This window comes from Grampus griseus, assembly GCF_964374135.1.
Source record: "Grampus griseus genome assembly, chromosome: 6".
NCBI classification, from domain to species: domain Eukaryota; kingdom Metazoa; phylum Chordata; class Mammalia; order Artiodactyla; family Delphinidae; genus Grampus; species Grampus griseus.
In genome coordinates, this window is record NC_139000.1 from 107,304,739 (window position 1) to 107,328,266 (window position 23,528).

General features: G+C 48.5%; 1 protein-coding gene across 2 annotated transcripts in view; it reads left to right on the forward strand.

Annotated features, from left to right (window-relative positions):
* Positions 1–17,871, forward strand: part of GATA4 (GATA binding protein 4) — a gene marked incomplete at both ends in the record, with an annotated part of 48,240 nt that extends 30,369 nt beyond the window's left edge. Inside the window, 5 exons of one of the 2 annotated variants that reach the window (XM_082656986.1) lie at positions 5,802–5,971; positions 6,987–7,112; positions 14,830–14,917; positions 16,484–16,611; positions 17,689–17,871. In XM_082656986.1, the coding sequence (XP_082513112.1) occupies positions 5,802–5,971; positions 6,987–7,112; positions 14,830–14,917; positions 16,484–16,611; positions 17,689–17,871 (695 nt within the window). The remainder of the gene's footprint in view (positions 1–5,801; positions 5,972–6,986; positions 7,113–14,829; positions 14,918–16,483; positions 16,612–17,688) is intronic. The other variant, XM_082656985.1, reaches the window with a different exon arrangement.
* Between the last annotated feature and the right edge of the window lie 5,657 nt (positions 17,872–23,528).

Below are 23,528 nucleotides of genomic sequence, written 5' to 3' on the forward strand. Positions count from 1 at the left end.
CCCCAGCGTTTTGTTCTGGGCGCTCAGAGGCAGGGCCCCCGGCTCCGGCTCCGGCTCCGCAGGGCAGCTCCAGCCCAGCCCAGCAGGAACCGCTTCTATTCGGCAGGAGCTTCCAAAGTAGGTGCTCTAATCCCGCCAGCCGGACGTTGCCTGAGCTGTGTCCGCCCTCCCCGCCGCAGCAGCCTGTCACAGGCTGGGCCTGACGAAGCCCAGAATTCTGAAGCCTCAGGAGCTGCCCCAAAACCTCCGGGTTTGTTTGCTTCTCACCAGGCGCCAGCCCCTGGGACAGAGCCGGGCCTGTCAGGAAATCCAGGCACAATCTCTGCTGAACTTTGGATGGGACTCGGGGCTGGGGTTCAGCATGGGACGTCTGGGTGGGGCTGGGGACTTTGTTCCTGAAGCCCCTTTGGCTCCGGGAGGTCTCCGGGGCGGCCCCTCCCCTCTCTTTGCCGGCCTTAATTTGCAGCACTGAGTCGCTACCCTGGGCATGGGTAATTTCCGTTGTGTTTGTGTGTCTTCCCTCCGCAGATCGCAGAGAGATCTAGGATGGCTGAGGATGTGCTGCTGGGGGGAGGGGGGGCCGGGTAGTGATGCAGTCCAGGCGTCATTGCAGTTTGTCACATTTTATGTAATTATTTGCTTTGAGTTGTGCATCCCCAGCTAGACGGAAACAACTTTGGGCAGAGATTTTTGCCCCAACTTTACCTAGTATACCTCTATGTCCAGCACGTGCTACAGAGGCAGGTAGAGCAGACACACACGGCAAATGTTTGGGCTCCCCACCAGAAACCAGATGGACTCAGCACCTGAGGGGTGAGGGAGAGGAGGGTCTCTCCCACCCGGGCTCGGGCTCAAGACCCAGCTCCCCTAGCAAGTGGAAGCCCCTCCAAAGAGGGAGGGTGTGACGGACACCCCTGTGGTGGAGCTCAGCGCAGAGCCAGGCTCTGTGGCTCTGACCCAGCGGCTGGCACACGCATGGCCCCATCCCTCAGCCTGAGCTCTCTCTCCAGCAGTCGGGAGACAAACCAGCTTTGGGGCCGCGCCCAGTGGGTGTTGCCAACCGCTATCCCGGCCTCTGAGTCCTCTCCCTCCTCCCCTCCACCTCCCCTCTTTCCTCTCCTGGCGTTCTTCCTCCCAGCCCTGACTCGCCTGCTGGCCTGTGGGTGGGTTCCCCGAGATGGATGAAGCCGGGCATGAGAGGTCAGGTCCCTACCCGTGATTGCGTCAGCTCTCCGTGGGGAAGTCAGGGTGGGATCCTTCAACCTCCTGGCCCCCATTTTTCTTTCAGGCACTTGGATGGGAGTAGTCTGCCTTAGTTCCTAGGACTATCGGTACTAAATTAGATGCCGAAGAAATCAGGCTGGGTTTGTTCCCCTCTTTAAAAAGAGTTTTTTTAAGTGGGGCATGGATGGAAGTGAGGAGTTAGACCCCCATTCTTGGGGTGAGGGCACAATTCATTTTCTCCTTTTGGTTGCTAAAATGATCATGAATTAATATTTCCCATGAGCAGAGCCCCGAGACCAGTCAACCTGCCTGCAAGTTCATTCCCTGCCCACAAGTCTCAAACTGGACCAAGTCTGAGAGTGATAGACAATTTACAATTCTGAGAAAAGGTCAGATTCCCAAATCTCCTGGCTCTTTTATCTGTCCCTCCCCCAATATCCAGGCACCAAGGTTCTCCCTGGTTGTCCCTACTCCGTCCCAAACCCTCCAACCCTGACAATAACCTATCATTGTTATCTCATTTGGTGTTTGCAAAGCACTTAACAACCATTGTTGTGAGTTTTTCCTCTTATTTACAAAGTACTTTACAACTATTATTACGAGTCTTTCCTCTGAATGTGGGGTAAAGCTGACCCACTTCCGAGAGCTGGATTCCCACTGCCTTCTAAGTGGTTGGTCCAGTTCCCGTGATGCCCAGCACTGGGTGGGTGGGGCTTTCGTAATTCAAGGCCATGGCTGTGCCCTTCCTTATTAGAAATCAGGCTGCTGCCCACTTGCCCTCGGGAAGTTCCACCCAGTGCATGTCTGATGAAGTGGTTATTAGCAAGGTTCACACCGTCAGATGATGGTGCTGGTTTGGGGCTCCCAGCCTGTCACTTCCCACTTCCCCCAGAGTGGGTGCTAAACAGCAGGGTTTGAACCTTTTTCTCTCCCTTCTTCAGTTCAAGGGGGGAAATATATGTATGTGTCAGATGTAAGAGAGCAAAACAGTCCCTTCCCCCAGAGTGTACTGGGAGCTGCTTGAGGTGATCAAAATTTTTTTTTTGTTTCATTCTTATTTTTTTTTCACATTTTAAAAAGTAAGCAATTATAACATTACAGAACGGTGTTTTAAAAAATGAAAAGTCCAGGGACTTCCCTGGTGGCACAGTGGTTAAGAATCCACCTGCCAAAGCAGGGGATACGGGTTCGAGCCCTGGTCCGGGAAGATCCCACATGCTGCGGAGCAACTAAGCCCATGCGCCACAACTACTGAGCCCACATGCCACAACTACTGAAGCCCACGTGCCTAGAGCCTGTGCTCCGCAACAAGAGAAGCCACCGCAATGAGAAACCCGTGCACTGCAACGAAGACCCAACGCAGCCAAAAATAATTGAGTAAATTTAAAAAATAAAAAAATTAAAAAAAAATGAAAAGTCTGTACAATTTGATTAGCCTAATAGAAGCCCCTTCCTGGTAGTCTCAGCTGCCATCACAGTGTATTTGGTGTTTTGCGTGATGCATTTTTCATTTAACATGGGAGGTAGGCATTTTTCTTTATTGTTAGGTTGTCTTTGTCATCATCATTTACAATTATGTAACGTTCCATTGAGTGGGTTGGATGGCAAGATTTTCTGGTAGAAGATATGGAAACTTTGCCCATTTGGAGGTGTGGTGGGTTGTAAGGAGACGTGGTGCACCTGAGGGATGCTTTTAGGAAGCACGGCCTTCACCTCCCCATCCTTCCTTTGGCTGCTGTTGTAACACCTGACTCTTCAATCTGGGACTGCACTTCCTACCCTAGGCAAGAAGTCTCTGCCCCCGTAATGCCCACCTTGTTTAAGATATGTGGCCCAAATGAATTCAGTAATATTTACTCCTTATTGATACTCTGACCCGATCTGCCCAACCAGGTCATTAGCATTCTGAGCTCCTGTGACATCTATCAGAGTGCTGAAAGAGCAGATGCTCAGTAAGTATTTGTCGGTGACAAATACACACTTGCCAACCTCCAGTGCCTTCCCCCAGCCTGTAAAATGGTTGCTTGACTGTGTAACCCATTCTGTGTGGCAAGAAGGCATTTCTAAGGCGAGCCTCGGTGCTGGGTTCCCAAGGTAGTCAGGCCAGTAACCAGTAGAGAGACCAGGACTGCTAGGGAGGCTCCTGGGCTGAGATCCTGTCCTGGGTGTAAAACAATAAATATGAAGAGAAAAGGGAATCTCCCCTCCAGAAAAGCGGAATGGATGGAGAAAGACCCTCTCCCTGTGCAGCCTTCTTTAGATGAACTGGAACATAGGAAAGAGGTTGGTTTGCTTATCTTTAAAAGGAAAAGAGTGTGAATCTTCATCGGTGAGAGGCACGTTCTGAAATATTTATGAGTGAAATGACAGAATGTCTGGGATTTTCTTCAAAAGAAATCAGGATGGGGGAAAGTGGGTGGAGGAGGTGTACCTGAGACAAGATTGGCCACAAATTGTTGGAAGCTGGATGGTGATTAAATAAGCGCTCATTTTCCTATTTGGGCCACTTTTTAATATGTTTAAATTTTTTCATTGTTAAAAAAAAAAATAGACTAATTGGGTTGTGCTCTGTTTGGACTGGAAAGGTGATGTAAAAAGCCCTCCGTCGTGATTTAGACAGGAATGCAGAGGATCAATTTAGGGGCTGTAGCGCCATCTAGTGTTGATTGCAAACACTCTACAAAATGAGGACATTGCCAGCGCCCCTCCTTGGTCTGAGGGCCTTGTGTGAGCTCCCCTGGCCTTTCCAGTCCCCTCACTGGAAGGCTGAGCCGAGGGAGCAGGGCCGCCGGGCAAGGGCAGGTGGAGGGTGACATGCAGGTTGTTCACTCCACGCCTCCCCCCGGGTTTGGGGAAGCAAGCCGGGAACAGGAGTCATCGTGTCATGTGCGGCTCTCAAGGCAGGTGACCTTGCTGGAGGGTTCTCAGTGTGACCCAGGTGCAAAAATAGCCTCTCTTGTGACCGATGTGTGCTCAGCTCCCCGGCCTGAGCAAACAGCCCCTCACACCTGCACACTGTTTACTCATAGTTACTTGTTTGCAGGTGCAAATGACTGTTTGTGTACCCAGAGTTGAGGAGAGGGCCTCCACCATCCTCTTCTCCAGCCCGAGTTCCCTCAGAGCAGGTAGCGAGGCCACAGAACTAGCAGAATGTGCGGCCTTAAACCCCAGGGTAAGGGGCTAGGCTGATGGAGGGAGAGCTCTTACCCTCGTCCCCAAGTCTGCCCCCTGAACTAGAGAAAAATCCACTTTTGCCTCTGGTAGTAGGACAAGAACAATCTGAACACCAGGGTGGCTGTATTTAGGGACAGAAAATTTAGAAAGGATATAAAAATGTTCAAAATAGGAAGCATTTTGTATACATGGAGTCAGAGAGACTTCTGGAAGTTCTGAGCCAGACTTTATGTAGATCACAAGGAATAAGGAAACTGGCCCAGCCTGTCTCAGCAGGATGACTGAAATGGCCACGAGTGAGATGAGTCAATTGTTAAATTCTATAGACATGGAAGACAAAGGGGATGGGGAGGGAGGGGCCTGTGAGTGAGTGCAGGGAAATGGCAGGGATGGCCACGTTCCTGTGGACGGGTTCCACTCTAAAACACCATTGCTCATAATATGCACCTTTATTTTATGTTCCAATAAGCAAGAAAAATGTCAAGCTATGACACAGCATATCATACAGATACATTGAAATGAGAAAAATGAGTTACAGCCTTTTTCTGCAGGAAAGTTTGAAAATTTCAAGAACTTTCAGAAAAAGATAGTCCCTCTGGCTCAGTAATTCTGCGTCTAGGGGGAGTATCCTAAGGAATAAGCAGAAATGCTAAGATTAGTTTTCAAAATGAGCGGTGTCTACAAAAGTCAGAAACTGGCTAAGTAGAAGTCCAATGAGAATAAAGGATGGTGCAGTACTAGCATGGGATAATATACACTAAAATACGTTTTTAAAGAATTTCTAATGTGGGAAAACGCTTTGTTACGAAGTGAAAAAACGGGCTCAAAATGATACAGCTTGACCTCAAGTAGACAAAAATATGTCAATATATAAAATGTTGCAAAGGATCTAACAGAACAAGATGTTAATAACATGGTGATCTTTGAGTTACAGGATTATGTATGATTCCTATATTTTTTTACACATCCCAGCATTTAATTTTCCCGAAGTAAATATTTATTATATTTTTATTGAAAAGGAAATGGAATCTCAATTTTGAAAGGGAAAAAAGAGAGAAAGAAGGTCTTGAGTGGAACTCAGTGTTAGGTGAAACCCCGCCCCCGCCAGGCTCTGAAGAGAGAAATCCAGGCGCTCGCGGTCTCTGCCACACTCTGTTCCCTTTCTCGTGACCAGGGAGAGCCTGCTGTGTCTGGGATGCCGGGGGTAAGGTCCGCTTGCTAGGACAGCCCTCTGAGCCGGTTCCCAAGGCTTAGGGCCAAGCGAGGAAAAGCCAGGCAGCCCAAAGCGATCCGTCTTCCACTCCTTGCAAGGAGAGGGCATTATTTCCTTGGTGTCTAGATTCTCCACTGTGAGATTTCTGGCATAAACAGAGAACTAATCCTCTGTATTGTTTCCCACCCAGTAGATATGTTTGACGACTTCTCGGAAGGCAGAGAGTGTGTCAACTGCGGGGCCATGTCCACCCCGCTGTGGCGGCGGGATGGGACGGGACACTACCTGTGCAACGCCTGCGGCCTCTACCACAAGATGAACGGCATCAACCGGCCCCTCATCAAGCCCCAGCGCCGCCTGGTAAGCCAGTGCCGCGCGCCCAGCAGCCAGGCTTCTCTCCTTCTGTCAGCTCCTGGCTTCAGGGCTCGGCCTTGGTGGGAAATTCCTGGTTTTGAGTTTGGGGCTTCAAGTCATGTTTCAGAGAAGGTGCAGGTTTAAGGGCTGGATGAGTGGCAAATAGTAATTTCTTACGCCTTCAGAGTTGGCTTGAGCTACGAGGATGGTCCAGGCCATTTAGTTCAACCCCTTAATTGTGCAGAAATGAACAGTGAGGCTCAGAAAAACTAATGGCCTTGCCCATGGCCACTTAGACACTGAGTCTCCCCTCAGGGACCAGAGTCCAGACTTCCTGCTCCCCGACCCAGCGTGGTCTGGTGTATCGCCTATGTTCACATCAACTCCACAAGGAAGGCTAATTCATCCTTTCTGTGTTGTGACTTACCCTGTTTTCAGTTGATCCGTTGATAAACCCAAAGACCAGGGAGATTATGTGGGGCACGCTGGGCCCTGTGGCTGGGGAAGAGTTGGAACCAAGTTTTTGTCTCCTAGTTTCCTGGTCTTTTCTACTAAACTTTGATTTTGACCAATTTGAACTAGCTTTCCACAGATATTAGGGAAAGAAGAACAGAGGGGATAAACCCTGGTGCTTCCCTTTCTTGAGGTCAGTCTTTGAAGACACTCGGACACAGTAATTCCTCACCCCCACTCACTCCCGGCCCCTGAGGCCCGGATTCGTTCTACTTTGGGGAGAAGCTTTTCTGCCTACAGCGTGCAGGACTTGCTGGGCTTTTCCCTGACGCGAGTGACTGATAATGTTGCTGACGCCGCAGTTATGACCAGGATCTGCCATCCCCTGCAGCACAGCCCTTTTGCCCCCACGCCCCCAGGAGAGGCTTAGGGACGAGCATCCTGTGCAGTGGCTGGTCTGAGACTCTCACACAGCCGCGCCCCACACTTGCTGCCGGTGAAGCGAGATGCTGCGGCACCTGCCGTGTCCTTGTCCTTGGACCTGAAGGGTCTGTCTCCTGTGTTGCAGTCCGCCTCCCGCCGAGTGGGCCTCTCCTGCGCGAACTGCCAGACTACCACCACCACTCTGTGGCGCCGCAACGCCGAGGGCGAGCCCGTGTGCAACGCCTGCGGCCTCTACATGAAGCTCCACGGCGTAAGCGTCCCCCGACCGTGTCCCGCGCTTTCCTCCACCGCTCGGGTCTCACCCCTCTTCCTCCCTGCAGATCATAATTCATTTTCTCCTTCTTAGCAAAGAAATGTAGATCTGGAAGGGACCTTAGAGACTGTCGTAGTGCGTTAGGGTTGCTATAGCAATACCATAGACTGGGCGGCTTAAACAATAGCAATTAACCTCCATGGTTCTAGAGGCTGGAGCTCCGAGATCAGAGGCCAGCAGGGTTGAGGGAGGACCCCTGTCCAGTGGCAGACTTCTCTGTGTCCTCGCTTGGTGGCAGGGGCAAAGGAGCACTGTGGGGTCTCTATTATAAGGGCACTAATCCCATTCATGAAGGCTCCACCCTCATGACCTCATCACCTCCCAAACGCCCCACTTCCTAATACCATCACCTTGCATGTTAGGTTTGTGCACATATGAATTTGAGAGGGACACAGACATTCAGACCATAACAGAGACATTGCTATGGAACATCATTTCCATCTTTAACATTACATAAGTCTAATTCCCATTTCACAGTTGAAGAGACTAAAAAATAGTCTATATGTGTGGTAGTTTGATGTATAACAAAGGTAACAATTCAATGGATAAGGGATAGCTTTTTAAGAATGACTGTATTGACATAATCTGGAAAACAAAAAGAAAACTTGACCTCTACCTCCTACCAAAAGCAAAAACAAACTTGGATGTATTAAACATATGAAACGTAAAACATCTTTAAATAGAGACAATAAAAATGCTAGAAGAAAATGTAGAGGGGGAGTATTTATATAACCTTAAGGGTGGGAGGAGACGTTTTCTTCAGCAAGTTTTCAAAACTCTTAAGCCATAAAAGAAAAATTAGATATACTTGATTGTATAACATTCATATTAGTGTATGGAAAAAGATACCCCAAGAAAGTAAAACCAATATACACATACATGAGAAAAAGGATTAATATTTCCAGAACACAGAGAGCTTCTACAAGCCTCTTTTTTTTCTGGCCACACGGCTTGTGGGTCTTAGTTCCCCAACCAGGGATCGAACTCGGGCCGTTGGCAGTGAAAGTGCAGAGTCTTAACCACTGGACCGCCAGGGAATTACCAAAGCTCTTTATGTTCTAATTTGGAACAATCTCCATTACATAGTGCTTAAAAACGAAGTCCGCGCAGAACACTGTACATAGCATGGTTCCAGTTTTATAAAGAAAGAGGGAGAACATAATTTATATGTAGTTGCTTATATATACATTGAACACTTTTGGACGGATGAATACACATACATATGTATATAGATATGTACATGTGCACACATGTTTGAGAACTTTTTAAAATGTAAGAAACAGGCTGTTATTCCAGTTGCCTCATGGGCAGAGGATTGATAGTAGTAAGATGGGAGGGGTTGTTATTAACTTAATCTCATGCATCTTTTCATGTTTTCTTGTTATAATGAGCTTAACAATGTCTAAAAATAGAGAAAGCCCACGCACAGCAGCAAAGAGCCAACACAGCCAAAAAAAAAAAAGTCTAAAAATATAGTTAAGAATACTCATAAGAAAACATATGGACCCTTGAACAATGCAGGGGGTGGGGGTGCCAACCTTCTGCACTCAAAAATCCATTTCTAACCTATAGTCTGCCCTACGTGTACATGATTTCTCCTTACCTGTGGTTCCACATGTGCAGAGTCAACCAACCACGGATCATGTAGTGCTGTAGTATTTACTATTGAAAAAATATCCACATTTAAGTGGACCCATGCAGTTCAAACCCATGTTGTTCAAGGGTCAACTTTTGTAAGACGTGTATACAAGGATACTTGTTGAATCATTGTAATAATGAAAATGGAGGAAAAAAACCTTTGGGAGGAAAATGGTTAAAGAAACTATTGTTCTTCAATAGGGGAACGATAAAAGGAACTGATAGAGGAATATTATGCAGGTATTAAAAGGATTGTGTCTGTAAAAAATTAGAAATAGAATTACTATATGATACAGCAATCTATTTCTGGTATAGATCCAAAAAGAATTGAAAGCAGAATCTCGAACAAACATCTGTATGCTCATGTTCACAGCAGCATTATTCGCAATAGCCAAAAGGTGGAAGCAACCCATGTGTCCATTGATGGATGGATGGATAAGCAAAATGTGGTCTACACATACGATGGGATATTATTCAGCCTTCAAAAGGAAGGAAGTTCTGGGCTTCCCTGGTGGCGCAGTGGTTGAGAGTCCACCTCCCGATGCAGGGGACACAGGTTCGTGCCCCGGTCCGGGAAGATCCCACATGCCGCGGAGCGGCTGGGCCCGTGAGCCATGGCCGCTGAGCCTGCGCGTCCCAACGGGAGAGGCCACGACAGTGAGAGGCCCGCGTACCGCAAAAAAAAAAAAAAAAAAAAAGGAAGGAAGTTCTGACACAGGCTACAACATGCATAGACCTTGAGGACATGGTGCTAAATGAAAGAAGCCAGTCACAAAAGGACAAACACAGTGTGATTCCACTTACATGAGGTCCCAGAGGAGTCAAATTCTTAAAGACAGAAAGTAGAATAGTGGTTGCCAAGGGCTGAGGGGACGGGGAAATGAGGAGTGACCAGTTAATGAGCAGAGTTCAGTTCTGCAAAATGAAAAGTGTTCTGGAGGTGGATGGTGGTGATGGTTCATAGCAATGCAAGTATACTTTTTTTTTTAAGGAGTCTCATGAAATGTTATTCAATTTCAAGAGTACAGACAAGAAGCAAATTTCACAAAGAAATAATGCAGCAGTGTAGTTACTGGCTTGGATGGCTGTACTTGGGATTGTTCAGAGTGCTAAGAACTATCTGGATTATCAGCTATCCAGTCTTCCCCATTCTTCAGCTCTTTGCCACACGAGGATCCATTAGTCCTAACTAGAATGGAAATGAGGTGTACTTACAGAGATAAAATCTGATTCTTAGGATGCCAGAAAATGTAGAACATCTTTCTGAAGTAATAGAGGCCTTCAGTCTGTAAGTGGGTCACTTATTTCCCCAATAGGTTTACCTCTAAGTCAACTTGAAGCACAGCCTTCAGGATTTCAAGCTTAAAAAAATGGTTTAAACTATTTTCATCCTAAAATATTTAAAAATGGTTACACTGACTGGAAATTCCCTGAAATGAAACAGCTCAGTTATATTTGATAACTTTGTAGCACCCCAAATTCATTAGACACATTTAATGCATAGTTCCCAGACCTGCAATAATACAGCCATAACCATTCTAATCATATCATAGTTTAATAAGATATTGACTGGTCCCTCTAGATAAAGTCTACAAAGCAAAGGACTGAGCAGATCTGTTGCCACGTGTCCTCAACGGCTCTATGGTAGGCACGAGCAGTTGAGCTTTTACTTTAACTCAGGTTATTAAGAGTTACTAAATTGGGGCACTTCCCTGGTGGCACAGTGGTTAAGAATCTGCCTGCCAATGCAGGGGACATGGGTTCGAGCCCTGGTCCGGGAAGATCCCACATGCCGCGGAGCAATTAAGCCTGTGTGCCACAGTGTGCCACAACTACTGAGCGTATGCTCTACAGCCCGCATGCCACAACTACTGAAGCCCGTGTGCCTAGAGCCCGTGCTCCGCAACAAGAGAAGCCACTGCAATGAGAAGCCCGCACACCGCAACAGAGTAGCCCCCGCTCGCCGCAACTAGAGAAAGCCCGTGCGCAGCAACAAAGACACAAAGCAGCCAAAAATAAATAAATAAATAAATTTATTTAAAAAAAATAAAGAGTTACTAAATTGACAGTGATTGAGTGAATTTGTAAAGTATCCTCACCATTTTTTCAATTCATTAAGAGGTGAAATGATAATCTTAGAATAAGGATAAAAGGATTATAGGTGCATTGGAAAATTAAAATGATTGGATTTGATATGGCTGCTAATAGCCCACAGTTAAATAGAAGGAAAAAAAGTGGGGAGGGAAAGCCTTTCTGATCCACACCAAATTTCATACAATTACGCATAAGATTGTGTTTAGGTACAAATCCACTGCAATTCAAGTTTTTAGACAGAGGCCAATTATAAATTCATTATTTTGAAGTCAAAAGTACTTATCACATCTTCTAGATCCCACTTAAATAAAGTCTTCTTAAAAACTTATTGCTTTTTTTTTTGCGGTACACGGGCCTGTCACTGTTGTGGCCTCTCCCGTTGCGGAGCACAGGCACCGGACGCGCAGGCTCAGCGGCCATGGCTCACAGGTCTAGCTGCTCCACGGCATGTGGGATCTTCCCGGACCGGGGCACGAACCCGTGTCCCCTGCATCGGCAGGCAGACTCTCAACCACTGCGCCACCAGGGAAGCCCAAAAACTTATTTCTTAATAATCATATTTTAAACCACTAGGTTTCAGTAGACTGGTGAATAGACATACTCTGTATCAATACTAGAGGACATACTTTACATGAAAAATCATAGCAAGGCAGTTTACCAGAATTCTCATAGAAATGCACGTTAGCCTGTTTTACATGGCACCTGTACATAGCATCTGAGGAAATTTTTACAAAGATAATGCAGTAGTCTAGGTAATAATGTACACTAAAACTTTGGCATCTGTGTTACATTTTAAATCAACCAATAGTTCTATCAGTTCCTGCAAGCAGCCTACTTGAATATGACAGTCGACTCATCAGTAAAATTTCAGTGCCATTTATCAACGTGTTATGATGAAAAACTTTAATTAAAATAAATTCATTCACCTAGGATTTTAATTGATTTTTATAAATGAGAAGGAACCTGAATGATTCTATTTATGGTACATTTATAAATCAAGTAAGAATCTAGCAAGACCTCCAAAGCCAGTGGGAAATGATCTGTCTGATGCCTATGGTGGGAAGGGTATAAAGCACAGCTGTTAAAAGATGGTGACTGGCAGAAAACAAAGTTCTTCTATTTTCTAGTGACGCTGGCAGAAAAAAATACTGCTTCAAGATTTGGACACACATAGAGATACATCTGCCAGTGCAAATGTCTATCACTAGGTCCCCTCTCCTTTTAAAAAAGATATATTAGCATGCGCATTCTCAAATGGGAATGGTGTCACGTGGTGTCACCCCCAAGTAGGACCAAAAAAAGCCCCTAGTCTTTTCATGTATAAAGCAGATATAATACATATACAGCATATCTATGATATTAAAATTCATTGGGGGAATTCCCTGGCGGTCCAGTGGTTAGGACTCCATGCTTTCACTGGCGAGGGCTCGGGTTCAGTCCCTGGTTGGGGAACTAAGATCCCACAAGCCATGTGGCACGGCCAAAAAAAATTCACTGGGGCACTATTTAAAAAAAAAAAGTTTAAAAGGCTTTGGGGGTGGGCTTGATGAAAAAAAGTTTTAAGGGGGCTTCCCTGATGGCGCAGTAGTTGAGAGTCCGCCAGCCGGTGCAGGGGACACGGGTTCGTGCCCCGGTCCGGGAAGATCCCACATGCCGCGGAGCGGCTGGGCCCATGAGCCATGGCCGCTGAGCCTGCGCGTCCGGAGCCTGTGCTCCGCAACGGGAGAGGCCACAAGTGAGAGGCCCACGTACCACAAACAAACAAAAAAAAGTTTTAAGAAACACTGAATTAGTGACTCTCTCAGTCACATGCATTTCTTCTCCCCACCATCACTACGCTATGTCAAAATACCCTGTGGCATTTTTGGTATTTGGAATTTTCATAAGAACATAATGTCTCTAGGACAATACTCCCAGAATAATTAAGATTAAGAAATTTATCATCAGCTCTAAACACATTTTTTTTTTTTTTTTGTGGTACGCGGGCCTCTCACTGCTGTGGCCCCTCCCACCGCAGAGCACAGGCTCCAGACGCACAGGCTCAGCGGCCATGGCTCACAGGCCCAGCCGCTCCGCGGCATGTGGGATCTTCCCGGACTGGGGCACGAACCTGTGTCCCCTGCATCAGCAGGCGGACTCGCAACCACTGCGCCACCAGGGAAGCCCTCTAAACACATTTAATTATGGCATCTAAGAGGAGACTTATCCTTAGAAACTGACACCAAGTTAGGAAAATCAATTAACATATATCTGATCATAATTACGAGTACGATCTTAACGTCTGTGTTAAGAATTACAGGTTTGAGGTTGGCACTGGCAGCCGAAATTCAAAATTGCCACTTAAAATTCAAGATGAAAATCTGCGAAGTCTTTTTAGAAAGCATTCCCTTTCTTTACACTATACTGTCACAGGTGACTTTATCCATTAATGCGAGTATACTTGACACTACTGAACTGCACACTTGATAATGCTTAAGATGGTAAATTTTATGTGATGTGCATTTTATGACAATTTTTTTAAAAAAGTACTGAGGTGGGTGGGGATAAACATGAGGACAGGATTCTTCTGAAGTCAGGATGGTCTTCAAGAGGTGGGCGCGGGGGCAGGGGTGGTAGGGGGAGGCAGGGCGGGGAGGGGAGGATACTTTCCTCCACGAGTGGGAGTGCTGTCTCATCTGACTCGCAGTTGACTAGAAGGCAGTTCGAGTTCACGTATGCTACTGCACTTCTCTTTTTTTTGGCCGCACCATGCGCGGCTTGTGGGATCTTAGTTCCCTGACCAGGGATTGAACCCGGGCCCTCAGCAGTGAGAGTGCAGAGTTCTAACCACTGGACCACCAGGGAATTCCCTGCACTTCTTTCTTTACAATTCCATGTTCACATCTCCGACGTGGTCATCACTTGTCCTTCTGTATTTGCGGGTGTGGCCTCTGTTAGTTCCATATGGGACACTAGCACAGACCAGGGGCTAAACAATTTGGTTGGCCAGGCCTGAAAGAAGCCAGATGTGGGGCAGGCACACTATTTTAAAATAGTAGAAAGATGACCCTGCAGGCCTACCCCTGACACTTGTTTAGGCATCTTGAATGGCTCAGGAGTGTGATGCCCGACAGTCACTGCTTCTTTAGGAGAATTCAGACGCCCTAAAGTGCTGTCATAAAGGACTCAGGCACTGGCCACAGGGCAGTCTCTCCACCATTGTCCCCGCTGCTCCCGACACCCATGGAAACCACCACTTGCCCCAGCCAGGCTCAGCACGGTGCAGAGCTGCTCCGTGTAGAGTGACTTTACATCCCCACTCTCCAGGCCGCCTCAGGGCGTGCCCATGATCTCGGCATAGCTATTAATAGCACCCCCTCTTCACTCGCACAGTGTCCCAGTGTGGCTGATCAGTTAGCGGCTTTGGCACGTACTGTTCTTGCTGCTTGAAATGTCTGCCCCTCATCGACTTGACAGTCTCCTACAACCCAGGCATCACCTCCTCAGGGAGGCCTGCCTTGATGTGCCCATGTGCCACTTTCCCTCCCCCAGCCCGGGACACAGTTCAGTGTTTCCTTTCTATTTTCCCTCATCACCTATGAATCTGGTTATCTTCTATCTGTCTGTCTTTCCCAACTGTGAACCTCTGGAGAGAAGGGACTGTGTCTTTAGGTCTTTGTTTCTCTAGAGTTTAGTATAATACCCAGCATGGAATAGACATGCTCAACACGTTTTTTTTTTTGGTAGAATTGATTTCTTGCTCAGCAGGAGTTCCAGGCCTGATTCACTCAGCCTCAGCCCCAAGGTTTGTAGAGGAATTGCATAGATCTGGCCTTCTCGTTGTGTATTTGTGTGTGTGTGTGTGTGTGTGTGTGTGTGTGTAAATAATGTCACGGGTCAGGTACAAATGGAAAACCACGTATACTGACTTGTGACCCCCTAGGTCCCCAGGCCTCTTGCGATGCGGAAAGAGGGGATTCAAACCAGAAAACGGAAGCCCAAGAACCTTAACAAATCGAAGACACCAGCAGGTGAGAAAAAGATCGATGTGTAATTATATGAATAACTCAGTAGCTCTCAGAGTGTGTGAGCATCGTGTATGCTCAGGTGGGCCAGCCCAGGCTACCAGGGTGTAATGATAGCATCGTCCATCCCCGGCCGTTCAGGACAGAATGCATAACCCAGTGCAAAAGTAACATCACCGTGGAACATATTGGGAGGTTTTAAAGCAGGCTCAACTCATGTTGTGGCCTGGTTTTTGCCAGCTGCAAAGACTGCAGAGGTCCAGCTGGACCGGTTGAGGGCCTGGAGGAAAAAGGAACATGAGTCGGTCCCTCCATCTTTGGTGCTCCAGCCACTCAGGAACTCAAGTTCTTTCAATTTGCTTTGGGCTAAGTGGGGTGCAGGAAGACAGGGTCCTGTGAGTCATGTTCAGATTGATTTGTAACATTAATTTGTAAGCCAGTGTATAATTAACATCATGTAGTACTCTGTACCTTGCCAAGCTCCTTCACAAATATTATCTCATTGATCTTTACAGACCCCCATGAGACCCCATTTATGATCTCCATTTTACTAATGAGCAAGCTGAGGCTCAGAGAGGGCAGTGACATCACAAGGGTCACACAGCTGTGAATGGGTAGAGCTGGAATTTAAACCCAAGAGTTTTCACTTCAGGGCCCATATTCTGTTCAATATATACTCTGCCTTCTCAATTTCTAGATTTCAGAATGAGGACTACTCGGGTCCCCTACCAAGAGCACTCCCTCCTCAGTACCGCTGTCAAATTAAAGATTTCACTGGAAAATGTGGCAGTTGTGGAGAAATTAAGTCGGCTGATATGATGGAAAGTTTATCTTCTAATCTAAGGCCTGACAAAGTCAGATAAGTTTCCCTGTTCCACTGCTGAGAACATGACCAAAGTTCTCCTTTTCCAGATTCGACAGTGGCTCGCTCCTTCTGGCAGTCACGTCTTAGCAGAGCGTTCACTGGCTCACACCAGGTCCTCGGCCTTTCTCCCTGCTTCCACATTGTTTATACAAACAGCACCTTCCCCTGGGGAACTTCATCTCTTTACATGGTGGGGTCCCAGCGGGAGCAGGCGTCGGTTCAGGTGTACAATCCCCTATCCGAAATTCCAAATCCAGGGAGCTAGATTTGGCAGTAAAATGTTATCTGAACTGACACAGGCTAGTTACAGTCTTCAGTTATCCCATGTGCGAATATTCCCATGTTTTGCTGTAGAACTATTAATGTATTTAATTACGGGGTGTTGTCCCAGACCCCGCTGCAGGTATTCTGTTAATACTCAGTCTTTGTCCTTTTTAAAATCCAAAAGTTTGAATCCTGAGACACACGTAGCCCCAAGCGTTTGGGATAAGCGGTGGTGAGCCTGTCATCTGAAAAAGTTCCCTTGAAATTCTGCTACTTCTGCTTCATTGTGAGAACCGTTGCCCTGCACTGATGGAAGGACCCTGCTTCTCTCCCCAGCAAATGTAGACAAGCCGTTAGTGCGGATCTGCCCTGGCTGTCTCCAAGGGCCGCCATCCGTTTGTCCCTGCCCCTGGGCTGGGTGTCCTGACTCTGCCTTGTTCCAGGTCCCTCGGGCAGTGAGAGCCTCCCTCCCACCACCAGCGCTTCCAGCAGCAGCGCGGAAGAGATGCGTCCCATCAAGACAGAGCCTGGGCTCTCATCCCATTATGGGCACGGCAGCTCCCTGTCGCAGGTATTGCTCGTTGGGGGGTAGACTCCAGGCGGCCAGGCTCCCGCCCGAGGCGAGGGGCTGTCTGCACGAGGATATGTTTCAGCACATCTGATCAAGCTACAGCGATTTGGACACACGACCGTGATGCACGCGTTTAGCAATTCCTCTGTGCCAGGACCCGTGTGCTGGCACACAGCATTGCTACAACCGGAATCAGAGTGCGGCCACTGTGTGGGAGGCGGAGCGGGGCTTTCTAGGCCAGTCTGTCTCCTAAGTAAGGGTGGCTTGACCTTGGCCTTGAGGGTGGGTAGATCTTAACAGGAGGAAGGGGAGGAGGAGGCCCCTCCTGGCGTGGGCAAAGGTGTAGAAGCTGCAGAGGGCAGGGCAGGCGGGCTGGGGTTGGTGAGGAGGTCACAGGCAGGATGCCGTTGTCACAAGGGTTGGCTGCGGGTCCAGCTTCACATGTGTGTCCAGAAGACGGGCCAGCAGGACCCTCGTTTCCCTCTGTCAGATACAATGGCAATCCTGCTCCTCTAGCCCCTTCCCTGTGTGGTTCCCCCAACCGGGATCAGGATGCCCCCAAGCTTGGTCACGGTCTCCCAGTAACTCTGATCTCTTCTCCGCCTGTACTTGAGGCGGGCGAGTCCTAAGGAGCCTTCTGCCGTCAGGGTGAAGAGAAGCTGGTGCCCTGGGGCCAGGAGAGCCAGGAGCCCCTTCTGGGCAGGGAGGGGGGGCGGGGGGATGGCTTCCTTCTGAAAATGGAGATTGATGGTGAAAAGACTGTAGAAAATGCCTCGTGTGACCGTCAGAGGCTTCTGAGAAACCAGAATAGTCACGAAGCTACTGGGTCAGTGCTCAGAAGCAGCTGACGAGTCACGCAGACCCCCTGAATCCCATAGCACACAGGGGTCAGGGGAACAGAGTGCTGCCCGCTGCCTCTCCTGCCCTTCTCCTTTGGCCCTGTCCTCTCGTCCCCTTCCTGGGGTGGGAGCCAGCCTGGGCACAGCTGTGGAATGGGGCTCCCCTCTCCAGCCCAGACCCCCTCCTGAGCCCCAGGAGGGATCCCATTGACCGCACCTTACTACTTCTCGCTTTCAGACGTTCTCGGTCAGCGCGATGTCCGGCCACGGGTCCTCCATCCACCCAGTCCTCTCGGCCCTGAAGCTCTCTCCGCAAGGTTATGCGTCTTCTGTCAACCAGTCACCGCAGGCCAGCTCCAAGCAGGACCCTTGGAACAGCCTGGCCTTGGCTGACAGTCACGGGGACATAATCACTGCATAATGTCACCTCCTTCCCTCCTTGGATTCCTGCATGGACTTGGGACTCGGAGGACAGCAGAGGTGAGGCTCTGGGCTCCCGGGGGCCGGCCTGCTCTGTCTGGGAATGACTCCAGACAACAACTGGGAAGAAACTTGAAGTCAATGATTTGGTTAGGGGAGCGGGCACTGGATTTTATTGGATAGCTTTGCAGGTGGGGGACTGGAGAGAGCGCAGACTCTGATCTGGAAGAGCCCCCACCCTTCGCCAGATCACACTTAAGCCCCTTCCACGGAGTTGCAGACTCTTTCTCATTTTCTGCCTCACCACCCCTGACAAGAGACGAGATGTCCTTCTCCCTTGTCTTTCCACCGCTGTGGCCCGAAATGGTGGTTTTTGCACGGTGTTCCCGGCACGGGGGATCCGAGGGCAGGGTGCCGGGGCCCCTGCTCCAGCCTGAATCAGGGTATCTGATGGACGTGTGTTTGGACGCCTTGGCCCCTCGGCGGGTCCTGCCCTCGCCCAACACTCCCCTTCCGGCTCGGCACACCTGCATCCCTCATACCGAATCTTGACTCCAGAAACACGGGGTAGGGCCAGTGTTACCGGATGCTCCGTGGGGAGATGGAGGAGGGGCCGCTTCTCCCACCGCAGAGTGGCTTCGGCAAACTCGCAATCTGGCAACTTTGCCTCCCACGCAAGTTCCTTCCGCGGCTAAAATCGCTCCTTCTCTTCATCCCCGAGGCCTCTGAAAATAAGCGCCCCTCCACTGCTCTCGGTGATTCAGCTCTGCCCGCAGCCTGAACACGTCCCCAAATCCTTCTTCCACCCCATCACGCTCAGGGGGGTCCTGAGTAAGAACAAAAACGGTTCTGGTGCTGAAGCAAGTTTGACTAGCATTCATCCAAGACTTGAGATCTTTCTGGAGAGGATGTCTAGTGGACACCATCGCCGGGCCTGGAGCTGCGCTGCGCGGGGCGGGGTTGTCAGCCTGGAATTTGCGCATGCGCCGTGGTTCCGCGGAGACGCGTCTGTTGCCGGGACTGACAACCGAGGGCATCCGAGGGGCGCAGCTCCTGCACCCACGTCCTTTCTCCAGCAGCAGTCTTTTGTCCAGGAGGCCAAATGCTAGGGGCTTCTCAACATAATTTCAAACCAACACTACACAACTCATGGAAGAAAGACGACGAGTGATGAGAAGACACCGGGCGGGCGGCCGGGGGCGGGGTGCCCTCCCACTCTCACGGGCTGGGAATCGGCCGCCTCTCCACGTTGCTGTCGCTGCCCGTGGCCCTGGGCTCACGAAGACGCTTCCTTCCGTGTCCTGGCTGCCAACAGAATGTAGCTGACTGGCCTTCCTCTGTGCTCCAAACACCCAGCCCCCAGCCCAAATCCTCCTGGCGGTAGCAGAGAGTATCTTTAAACCCAGGTTCTGTTTTAATCATTTACATCGCTTTCTTCTAAGAAAGCCGCCTTCATATACCTTCCTTAATCCACAAACCTGCTAACGTTGTCTTAAGGTGAAATGGCTGTAAAATCAGTATTTAACTAATAAATTTATCTGTATTCCTCTTCCCCTTCTCCTCCTCCCTCTGAGGTCTTTGCTGGGAGGTTCGCTGCTGCCCTTTGCAAGGCAGCCCTGAGCCACTGAGGCCCCTTTGCTGATCCGCTCACAGGCTGCGTCTGAATCGCTTCTCCCTTCATTCCTTTCGGCAGTTGGCCGAGGCTTCCTCTGTGTGTGTCGGGGGCTAGTGACAAGGACTAGCTTGTGACCTTGACTGGTAACCTCTAGGCTTGCTTTCCTAGGAGAGGGTTGGACCAGCCCTTAACTAAATATCCTGTGGCCCAGAAGTTGCCTCCCAACGAAGGGGGCATTTTTAGACCTCCCCTCGGGTACACCAGTGGCTGGAGCATGAGGCAGAGCTGCAGGGCAGTGGTCTCTCCAGCCCTCCTGGTTTGAGACATGCACTAGACGTGCTCTGTCATCTCCTACTTTCTGGTTTGATCCAAACAAGCCCCTGGAGGAGGTCAGTGGTGCTCCACGCCAGTGGCACAGAAGGTGAAAATTTCTCCTTTGTCCATTTTGTCTTCACTTTCTTAGTCTACAGAATTGCTTAATTGCTTCATCTTAAAAGTGAGGTAGGGTTGAGGGGAGCGGCCCTAAGCCCTGGGGAACGGAACCCGGACAGGCAAATCCACCCCCACTGAGAATTGTTGGCAGTAGCTTCCTGCCGCTCAGCTGGCTTATGCCAAACCCAGTGGGCAACTGGCGGCCTTTGACCTTTCACAACACCCTTGTTATTTTTGAGCAGGTAAGGGAAAAAAAAAACTCTTAACAACCATTCTTCTATGTAAAATCGGAAAAGCTTTTTAATTGGCTGAGAAATATCCAAAGCTACTAAACACAGCTACCATCCAAAGGGATGAGTAACCGGTAACTCTAGCAAAGAATAACAAGAGATTCAAAACCAAAAATAAAACCTACCAGGATTTATGTTGGCCTTGGGGAGGACGTGTTTTCTGATGATGAAGTCTTTGCTGAGAACATTTTTGCCACTTCCCTTCAGGAATGGTTTTCAGAAATACACACACACACACACACACACACACTACCAGAAGATTGACCTCACTCCTTATATAATCATAACTTATGCTTCACTCCAGATGGTGAAATCCAGCTTGATTCAGCCTCCTTGCTCACCACACTTGGTTGCTTTCCCAAATCGATGCATCCTCAGAGTAAGTCAAGTTGCTACCAATCAGGATACTCAAAAGGATGCAATTCCCAGATGGTTGGGAAGTGGCTGGAGGTGGGGGGGGGTAGGGGGCCAGCAACAAGAAATGTCTGGCCTAATACGGTGAGTGCAGCAGCCAGTGGCATGTGTTCGGGCTCAGACATCCCTCACATTCCCTTTCGGGCTCACCTCTCACTACGACAAAGATTCTGAAGCACAGGTCAAATCATTTTAACAGTCGAGAGCATTAATCCTTAATATTTGACTTTTGGATGCCTTTAGGGGGTGAGTAGTAGCAGATTTAGCCATGATTATGTTTGGCTTGGGTTGACAGTAGTGAAAATAAGTTTATATTCACTGAACATGCATCAGAGGGAGCTGGGCTGGAGTTTATTTGATGTGCCCCCCTTTCCGAGCCCGCAGAACTGACTGACTTGGATACTAGCGCATGAGAAACAGCCACTTGGAAAGCTGCTTTGGGAGTGGAGGTGACGGGTTTTCAGTTTTTTAAATCATTTTCTGACATTGGAAACTACTCTTCAGATTGCATCCTTGCCTTGCTTGAAGCTGGAACACAAACACGCCACCATCCTTACCAACACAGATATGTATCTTCCCAGAACCAAGGACCAGCCTCTAAGCTTCCAGGTTTAGCCTGGGAAGTGGAATCCATGCTCCTGAGGGCTCCCTGCCCTGGACACTGTTGCTTTCCGTTCAGTTCCTTAGCCTCCTGGGAGCACTGCTGCTCTACTTCACCCTGGCTCCTGTGCAATTTTTATCTTCCCTCCAATAGCTGCAGCTGTAACATTTGCAAAAAGACTTCAATAACAAGGAGAACTAAATAATCCAAGCAAGAATGGCATTAAAACAGACCTAGTTTCTCAAAGTCCAGTTTTCTTTAGGTCTGTGCATGACTAGATCACTGGTTGAAGCCTGGGGGATTGTGGGTTTAGTTTTACAGAAAGAGGCAATCATACACAGCCGTGCTCTGAGCTAACAGGAGCAGTGGAACCAGGAAAAGCCTGCAAGGTACCGGGTGGTACTCTTGAGCCCCAGCTTAGCAGCGGTGGCAGGCCCTGTGCGAGGGGGTTTTCAGACAGACCCAAAGAGGGAGCTTCTCTTGAGTGAAGGGTGATACGTGAGATCCCCACATCCCGTCACGCACACACTCCATCCCCTCCCTGCTCTGCGGTGACTGCCTTCTGTCCTACAGCTGTGGTGGCCTTGCTTCACCTGAGAAATAAACATGTGACTGCATAGGTTTTTAACCAGATGTACTTGAAGTTCAAATCACTGGGCAGTCTGGAAGTTCCAAATCAGTGAATCTCTGATTGCAGGACTTAATTCAGATGAAGTTCACTACTAGTAAATGATACTAGTGAACACTACCAGTAGACCCCTGTTACAACCAAGATATTGTAGTCTCTTGTGCCACTGCTTCTTTAAGATAGATTTACTCAGATGAATTGGGTTGTAATTAGACATGTGAAACATTTAGCTCTATCATTCCTCCTCTGTCCTTTTCCTTTAGAACTCATGAAAATAAAAAATTGAAAAGATCCGTTATTTCTAGGGTTCTTGATTCTCTTAAGACTTTGGGGCTGGGCTGGGAAACAAAAGAGGTAAGACTGAAATAACAGAATCCTAAACAGACCTTTGACCAGGACTCTGCTGAACAAAGCAATGAGTGATACCAGCTAATGTGCTTTACAGTGTAAAGCCATCGCTTTGTACTTAGTCAGAGAATCCCCCAGACTTCTCTGGAGTGGTATGGGCTGGACACACTTTCAGGAAGTCTTCCTGTCCCCCCACCCCTTAACATCCTTGCAGGTTTCCTTAATGTGGCCTCCAGCCTTACCATAGCCAAAGTTTCCCCTTTACCCCACCCTACGTTTTGAAATTATTTTGTCTACATAATTACTTGGGCTTTTCTCACTTTTTATAGATCAAAACCCAAACTGCATATAAATTACACTTCAGTTTTTTAAAGAACAGAAAGCATAACTGCTCATCTCTGCTGACAAGTACTACCAGATAGTCCGTAACACTAAGCTGATTGAATTCCCGTCTTAGGCAGAGATGCTCGATTTAGGTTGCTCTGCACTCTTGGTATGGCTATCGGATAGCTGGTTACCTTGGGGCTTTTTTGACTATTTGAAAATGGCTCATGGGGTCCTATTGGGTGAATCTCTGGGTCCCGGGGGCTCTCGGAGGGGAACACTACCATACAATCACTTCCTGGAACAGATTCTGTACCCATTTCCCCCTGTGCTTCTGCTTCCTTGAAAAGTAAGGGAGGGACTTCCCTGGCGGTCCAGTGGTTAGGACTCCACACTTTCACTGCCAAGGACGCGGGTTCAATCCCTGGTCGGGGAGCTAAGATCCCACAAGCTGTGTGGCACGACCAAAAAAAAAAAAAGAAAAGAAAAGTAAGGGAGGAGCCCACCACTAGACACGGGATTCTGAGGTTTCAGAATTCTAGCCCAGGTTTGGCCAGTGTCTAGCTGTGTGACTCTGGGCATTTCACCAAACTGCTCTTCACCTCAGCAGCTTCATCTGCAAATGTTTTGGAGGAGGGAATCTTTAAGTTCTCTTTAAGCTCTAAGCAGTTGTGAGAGCAGAAATAATCCGAAATTATCCTTGCCATATCTGGTATCACGCAGGGAGCACAAGTCCCATGCTGGTTGGTGTCATGCTGTGAGGATGGTCAGGAAAAGACATGAAGAAATTCATCCCTGGGGTCACACTGAATTTGATACAGCATCCAGGACTTTGGACCAGCAGCTCTGAAACCACAAGTTGAGCAAAGTGGCTCATCTCTCTGAGTCTTACGTACTCTTGTTGGTACAGATGAAATCTCAGGGCCCCAAGATTTGAAAATACTCCCTCTGGAGACTCCGGATGGATGTTCTCCAAGCGGAAAATAGTACCTTTACTGTGACCCAA